Below are 8,451 nucleotides of genomic sequence, written 5' to 3' on the forward strand. Positions count from 1 at the left end.
TATGTTTTTTTCCTATTAGTCGGACAGCTGCCGCAGGCTGCCGTAAGAGTAAAGAAATAAAAAAACAACAAATAGCATAGGAATAAACAACTAGACTGCTATTGGTCATTTCAAATTGGAATAGCCAATAGTAGACTGGCTATTGCACCCGCCTACTGATGCTGTCAATCAGGATAGGTGGACCTGATGGAGAACTTCAGGTCCTCCTATTGCACCCGCCTACTGCTCCTGTCAATCAGCAGAGGTGGACCTCATGGAGAACTTCAGGCCCTCCTCTGATGATTGACAGCAGAAGTAGGCGGGTGCGATAGCCAGCCTACTATTGGCTATTCCAATTTGAAATGGCCAATAGCAGCCTAGCTATTGATTCCTATGCTATTTGTTTTTTTTTTTATTTCTTTACCCTGACGACAGCCTGCGGCAGCTGTCAAACTAATAGAAAAAAAAACATAGCAGGAGAATCAGCATATAACAGGGAGCTAATGCTAATGCTGTGATCTGATAGGTACTGAGCAGAATAGCCGAGCCGAATGCCGCTGGGCGGCATTCGGCTATTCACTTACTGCTGTTTGGCCCCTATGAGAATAGGCCGAACAGCACCGAGTAGCCTGCCGGAGGTTCGGCTCAGCTGATAGAGATGTTGGATCGGCTGAGTCGAACTCCTTCTGCACTTCGGGTCAGCCTGAACATGCTGAGCATGTTCGGCCGATCCGAAGCCAGCCAAAGCAAGCCGATGGACGGTTGATTTCAATATGGCTGTATGGCTGAAATTAGCTGTACAAGCCTGAAGTGAATAGCCGAACAGCGTTCGGCTCACTTCACTTCAGATGGGTTATTCACACGGCTGCCTTCGGCAGCTTTGTGAACAACCCTCTTAGTCTCCATTAGTCACTTTTTATTACACCTTCCCAAATAGTTTGAATCATTCATCATAAAGACATCATAGTGGTCAAATAGTGATAGTGGTGTCACAGTGACCATTGACTAGAGGTTTTTGTTATGTTTATGATTTAAAAGAAATCAAAATAATGAACAGATATGCCTGAATGCAATAATGACCACTACATAAGCTTTAGAGGGAGGGCAAGGGCTTGTGTTAACAGGCTTTTGGCTTGTGTCGATGGCATTAGTTTATCATCAGTTTGAAATGCTTCTGAGAGTATTCAGAATTCATTGACAGATGCAACTGACTTTATTCTGACTTTCATTTCACCTGCTTTAAAAAGGGGTTTAAATTACCATAGGCTTGAATGGGAATGAAAAAGTGCCTAACATGAACACAAAAAGCCATGAAAATAAAATCATAACCAAGAGAAAACAAACAATATTTTGCTTGCACGATTGAGTCACATCATTCACCAAAAGAGGAAACTTTCCCTGCAAAGTGCAAATTCGCTTGCAAACTGATGAGCCTATTTGCCTTTAGTAAATCGTCTTCATAGTTTTCGAAGAAGGTAACATCTGCATATATTACTTTGTCTGAATCGATCGCATAGACACTGACATGTTTACTTTGATCCAAAAGAAAAAACCCTCAGTTAATGGGAATCTGACAAATTGTTGTTCACTTTGCATAAAGTATTACTTTTTGTATTGTCTTAGCATACAGGTGAAACTCGAATAATTAGAATATCGTGCAAAGTTCATTTATTTCACTAATGCAACTTAAAAGGTGAAACTAATATATGAGATAGACTCATTACATGCAAAGCAAGATAATTCAAGCCGTGATTTGTCATAATTGTGATGATTATGGCTTACAGCTCATGAAAACCCCAAGAACCCCAAATCCACAACCTCAAAAAAGTAGATTATTACATGCAATCAATAAAACAAGGATTGTACATAGAACAATATCGGACCTCTGAAAAGTACAAGCATGCATATGTACTCAGTACTTGGTTTGGGCCCCTTTTGCATCACTTACTGCAATTACTTTTGCACGATATTCTAATTATTCGAGTTTCACCTGTATATACCAATCTCTATTGTGTCCAGTGGTATATAAATACCTAATGCCCTGGTGATGGGTATGGCACTTCCATGTAGAGAACACTGTTATTTTAAGCCTTTAAAAAAATTAAAATAAATGCAAACATAATAAAAGAACATTTTTTTTTGCATTGAAGCCAGTAAAGCATTGCAACTACAATCAATACATTGTGGGTGCAATGCTCTGGCTCCTGCAGATTTTCCCTCTAGTCTCTGTCCATATCAAGGCATGTACATTCAGTACCAGGGATCGGAGGAAGAATGAATGGACTACAAGTGTGGTGACATCACTGCTTGTATTCCATTGAGAACTGCATGCCCCTCTGCCGTGGTGGCTGAAGGGGCTTATGTTTTCTCCATTCACAGATCCTGTCAAAGTGAATGGATGATGCCACTGTGTGAGGACAAAACCATGGACAGTCATGCAATTTTCAGATAATGACGAGAGGGCAGAAGATTCAAGTAAGATGTTGGTGGGGGGTGCCGGAGTGACCATGTTTCATGTTACACCCTGCATGGTGCAAAAGGTAAACTTTGCCTTTAATCTCTGATCCTTTAGTTTCTTCATTGGCCATGTTAGGCATCTGAGAACAGCATCTAAAAGATGCAAGTCATTGATTACTAAAATTATTTAGTTAAGTTTTTATTAAAGTAACTTTTCCCACCATTTTGGATATGGTAGGTAATAGGTAAAATTGAGAGGAAACCTCTTCAAAGTGAGTGAAATCTACTTTTAGACCCATGGATTTTTCCACACTTTCAGCCCTAGTGACAATGGTAGTAAATGTCCCTAGCAGGGACAATAGCACAATACAATTTCAGCTTCAGTATTAAATACCAATTCCAGTAGCAAGACCAGTATGCATCATTATAGCCTAATAAAACACACTAACCAGAATATTTTGTATTTATTTATTCATGTATTCATTTAATTAATGAATTCATTAATTAATTAAACAGTGCTGCAAGATACTATTAAACATAGTGCAGGTAGCATTTAGCTGCCTGTCATGCACTGTGTATTACTGTGAAATAATAGTGTCTGCCCTTATTATAAAGCCTGAATGTTCACACTATATATGCATGTCCCTGGGTTCTGCTATTACAGGAAGAGAGCAGTATTCACTCTCTTTTAACAATGGATAGCCGTAGTAGTAACAACAATACAACTGTGATAGCAGGTTCAGAAGAGATGTAAGATTAACGCATATATTATTTATATATATGTATAGATAGGTATTGCAGCCATTACATTGTTTAAATATAAAACACATTTTAACCCACACTCTACATTTGCAGGTTCATGTTTTTGTGCAGCAGAGTGACTTATTTGAAATTCCAGAGTCAAACAATGCAAGTACAGTAAGCCAAAAGGCTTTGGATGTCCCCAGTAAGGAAAGAAAAACTAGCTTGTTTCTAATCAAACCAAAAAAACTGGGAAAGATCCCAGTCACAGTAAAAGCAATTTCAAAAGGAGCATCTGAAGTTGTTACTGAGGAAGTAATAGTAAAGGTAACTAAATGTCAATGTGTGCTGAATGTAAACAGAAATTTACAGTGTGTATGCAGATATCAACTTAACACCACATTTTGAAAGGCTGGGAAAAAGCACCTGTGTGCCCCATAACCAAACGTTACTGAGGTTTTCAACATTGCTGCAGTACAGATCAGTGAAGTGGTCAGAAGAGTTGATGGTAATATGTAAGCCTTACTCCAGCCACTAAAATAGCCTATGAAGATAGCTTTTCTGAAATATTCCACATGCTGAAAGCTCCACTCTATCGGAGTCCAGTATGTGTCTGTATTTCAAAAGTGCCTGGTTTTATAGTGTTGTTTGGTGCAACACAGATCAGGTAGATGAGCAGAAGGGCTGATGGTAAGATTTGACACTGAAGTGTGCCTGCAGCAGAGAGGTTAGTTCCTATTTCATTTTAAGGTAACTTTGCTTTATGGGGACTCTATAATAAAGGTTTCCATTTTTTCAAATGTTAATGCCATTATTGAAATCACCGCTTGAACTTCAAAAACCAGAACTTCTGCAAGTGGCCATCTGTTGCTCCCCCTACTGTGCCCATTGGTTCTTCCAGCTGATGCCTATGTCACTACTATGTCCTGACTGCAGCAGAGAACCACGGGATCCCAGAAGTGTTAGTTTCTGGAATAACTACACAGGACGATTACTCTTCATTAAAGCAGTTTTCGACAGCTTTCTTCTTTACAGATTCTCAGTTTAGAGTCATACTCACTTTAAAAGTAAGGCAAATCTGTAGGCTGCCCCTGATGACCTTTCCTTCTAAAAAATCTATTTGGTTGAATATCATGCTGATCCAGTGGCTTTAGTACTTTCTAAGTCATTGACCTGAATCCAGTGTACAGATCAGGATTTCTTACTTCACTCTGACTATAGGCAAACTTCTAGGTTAGCAAATCGGAAATCATTAGTCACAAATGGCCAGATAATTAGCTATTCCAGAAGGAGGTTAGCAATGGCAGCCTCCATGTTTTTTGCCATTCAGGTTTCATTTGAGTAGACATTCTTTATCTTCTTACAAAAATCATAAAAATGTAATGTTACCTTATGTGTGATACATCCATGAGTGAGAATTTTTGAATTTTTTGGCAAAAGGCATGAAAGATCTGACATTTTAATACCCCAATTATAACAATAATTTAGTTCTCATCGAATTATTTTTTGCAGAGTGCTATTTTTCTGAAATGCCTGTGCTGAGATTTGCAAACATTGCTTAGAGATATGTTGTCATTGCCTATATTATATGTAATTCTATCAGCAACTTTAGTATAGCACAAAGTACTATCACTCTCATTGAATGTATCTGTCCCTGAAAAGATATTGAACTGAAAATGCACAAATACTTTACAGTGTTTTGTCTCTTTTGGCTTTAGGCTGAAGGATTGAAGAAGTATTATTCACAGTCTACATTTTTGGACTTAAAAACCACTAGAGGTCCCAATCTCCCCCTTTCAAAAACCTTATCGTTCACTTACCCTCCTGATGTGGTGGAAGGAAGCGAGGAAGCATATATAACTATTATTGGTAAGACATTCAACTCATTTTAATCAGAATATCTCAAGTATTAATCACAAATTTTAATACACATTAGGGGTTATTCACAAAGCTGCTGAAGGCAGCCGAGTGAATAACCGAGCCGAAGTGAACAGAGCCAAACGACGTTCGCCTATTTACTCCGGCTCAGTACGGCTGATTTCAGCCGTGCAAAGGCTAAAATCAGCCGTGCAAAGGCTGAAATCAGCCATACATCAGCTGCCTTTGGCTGCCTTCGGTCAGAAGGACTTGGACTCAGCCGATCCAACATCGCTGCCATTCACCACTATTCTCATAGGGGCTGAACTGCAGTGAGTGAATGATGAGCGGCATTTGGCTCAGCTATTCTGCTCGTTACCTCCGTAGTTCCAAGCAGAATCGAAAGTAGGTGAAAAGAAAGGAAAGAAAATAGTTGAAAAAATATTTTAAAAATTGTAAACAAATAGTAAAATGAAAACATAACATATTTTTAAAGAAAAGAAAAAAAATTGGGCAGAGCTAGTGGTGACAGCTAGCTCCACCCAACTGTTTCCTGTTGGCTTCTAGCAGGTCCCAGGCCATTGAATAATAACTGGGCGGAGCCGGCCATGATGTCACATCCGGCTGATCTGTCATTACAACTGGGCGGAGCGAGCTGTGAGATCATGTCTGGCTTCGCCCAGCTTTTATTTGCGGGGAGAATGGCCGGCCTTTGGCAGACCATTCTCTCCACTTTGGCTGTCACTTCGGCTCATTCGAGCCGAAGCATATGCCTTCGGCTCAGCCACCGGCTCAGCCACCTTCGGCAGCTGCACAGGCGATTGTGAATAGCCCGTACAGCAGCCCGGTTCAGTCGAACCGAAGGGCTCCCGTGGCCGAAGAGAGCCAAAGGATCAGCTAAAGCGCCCACTGAACGGTGCTGAATAGACAACCATCTATCTTATACACAGTATATTGCTACGCTGTCTTTAGATAGAATCGTGTGATTTATTTGTAAATCACAGTGAAGTTATTCTACATTTAATATTTTGCATTAAACCATATTATTCATGTTTTGCTGTTGTATGATACTGCCTCTCTCCCCTTGTATTTTATGCATTTTTCTTACGGGGCCTATGTTGATAAACTTTTGTTCATGTCAAATGAGTTTTGCATTCCCATAAAAGCCTATATGAACCCAAAACCCTCTTGAAGCAGGTTAAATGCAGGTTAGAAAAAGGTAAACTGCAAGCTAAATGCACATGTCAAGGAATTCTACATACGGTAATCTCAAACTGATGTCATAAGCACAAGCCCAAAGCACACTGATACAGGCCCTATAATAGGGAATGTCCATCCTACACCTGCTCCTATAGGCTCTTATTTTCTGCCCTCTCTTTACACCACCCCCAACCCAACCCCCCTTCCCTCCTACCTCACACCAGATCCTGGCCCAGCTCTTTTCATTCTTACCTGGATGAAATGTTGTCACTCTGCTTGCCTATCCTAGCTTCAGCAGCTAAAATTCAGGAGTATAAGAGACCCAAAACGTTTTAATGGTATACTTAAAACATTAAACTCACTTATGAAACCTGCTCTTTTAGCTGCAAGCTTGGTAGCCCACATTTATGTAGGGAAATTCACAGTTGAAGATTGTTGCATTAATGATCTCCCCTGTGCTTAGGATGGGCACATAAATGGTAAACATGAATGGTCATTCAGATTTATATGCAACTATTGAATATAGTTTTACATATGCTTCATTTATGTAAACCTTTTATTTTAAAAAGGTAATCTTCTTGCACCTTCAATTGATGGTCTGGAGTCACTGATACAAATGCCTTGTGGCTGTGGAGAGCAAAACATGATTTACCTTGCTCCAAACATCTATGTTCTTCAGTACTTAGAAGCAACTAGCAAAGCAACTGAATACATAACAGCAAGAGCCATAGAGAACATGCGACAAGGTATATTACTGTATATTTACTATAACTGGCAAACCCAGATTAAGACCCATGATCATTGTGTAGTAGATCAATCTATATACTTTAATCATCTAATTGTATTTAAGGTATATATTATTTATATAGCTCTGTATTTTGCAAAGAACATACCTACATAAGTTTGCCTTTAGTTCCCAGTGGAATTACAGTGTAATGATTCCACAATGGTCATGCCCATTTGTATTGTGCTAAGAGCACTGGCTATCAGAGTGTAGATGTGGTTGAGGTTGAGTTTTGGCAAGGAAAAGGTGCCTGCAATCTCTGAACAGTTATCCAATTGAAGCCAGGTAGGTTTGCACCCCAAGAAGGAAACAATGACGGAACCGGTGCAGGGGCCCGCGGCCTGAGGCTGTGGGGGGGCCCAGTGGGGTCCGGTCCTGGGCACCCCCACAGCCTTAGTGGGGTCCGGTCCTTCAATATGGGGCAGTGCACGGTCCCGGTGTTCGGAACCGTGCACTGCCACCGACGGGCTTCTCAGTGAGGGAGCGGGTCCTGTGACTCACCTCCCGCTGCCTGTATGGATGCGGCCGGGGAGTCACAGGAGGCGTATGTGTCAAGCCCCGCCCCCTGCAGCGCACACATCGAAACTCCCTGGCAGCGGTCCTCTGGCTGGGTAAGTGTAACACCTGGGTTACGGTGGAATGTGAGATCGCAGTCGGAGAGAATGGACATTCCAGGACCGATCAGCTAGGGAAAGCGCTGGAATGCTTCACCTATTGGCAGTCACACATTCCACCACTGAAAAACTGGGCGGGATTACGTTAAAAATCTGAATGGAAAGCCTGGTGTTAGGAAATATTGCTGTGTGTAAGCTAGTGCAATGGTTTAGGCGGATACCCTGGGGATGGATGTCCAAGCCATTGCTGCTGGCAGCTTCTGCTGCAGGGGCAGTGTTTTGGAACCAGGCCTGTCTAAGCTAGTAATTCTAAAAGACTGTTGCCTGATATGTAGCTGTGTTCTAGCATACATCCCCTGGAAGCCATGTTGCCATGCAGTCTGGGAGGCATGGCTGACCTTAACCCTACCTTGGCTGGTGAGCCATTGATTTGATTTGAAAAAAGTGAAGCGCTGTGTTTATGTCTGTGTTGCTGAACTAAAAGGCCATTTTTATGTGAAGATTTGTTTATGATGATTAATAAACAGGGCTTTGTTTAAAACCTGCAGTACCCTATGTGCTTGTTGCGATGCCAAATCCCCCTGAATATCACAATAGGTAGACATTTAGTACTCTGGATAGAAACCACACCAACTAAAATAAAAACAATGAAAGATATGGAAAAGTACTGCAGCTGTTTTTATTAAAATACAATACACTATTAATAATTACAATAAATACAATGCAGTACATTTCTGCAATATATGACATTGCATGCCCTTTTTGTTTTTCTACACCTAGGCTATCAAAATGAATTATATTATAGGAGAAGTGATGGTT

General features: G+C 40.8%; 1 protein-coding gene across 1 annotated transcript in view; it reads left to right on the top strand.

Annotated features, from left to right (window-relative positions):
• LOC108788993 (CD109 antigen-like) overlaps positions 1 to 8,451 on the top strand; it is a 34,944-nt gene that overhangs the window by 5,433 nt on the left and 21,060 nt on the right. Inside the window, exons 5-7 of the mRNA XM_018558904.1 lie at positions 3,292 to 3,504; positions 4,896 to 5,046; positions 6,804 to 6,980. Coding sequence (XP_018414406.1) covers positions 3,292 to 3,504; positions 4,896 to 5,046; positions 6,804 to 6,980 — 541 coding nt within the window. The remainder of the gene's footprint in view (positions 1 to 3,291; positions 3,505 to 4,895; positions 5,047 to 6,803; positions 6,981 to 8,451) is intronic.

Source organism: Nanorana parkeri, unplaced genomic scaffold, assembly GCF_000935625.1.
Source record: "Nanorana parkeri isolate BGI_ZX_2015 unplaced genomic scaffold, ASM93562v1 scaffold368, whole genome shotgun sequence".
NCBI classification, from domain to species: Eukaryota; Metazoa; Chordata; class Amphibia; order Anura; family Dicroglossidae; genus Nanorana; species Nanorana parkeri.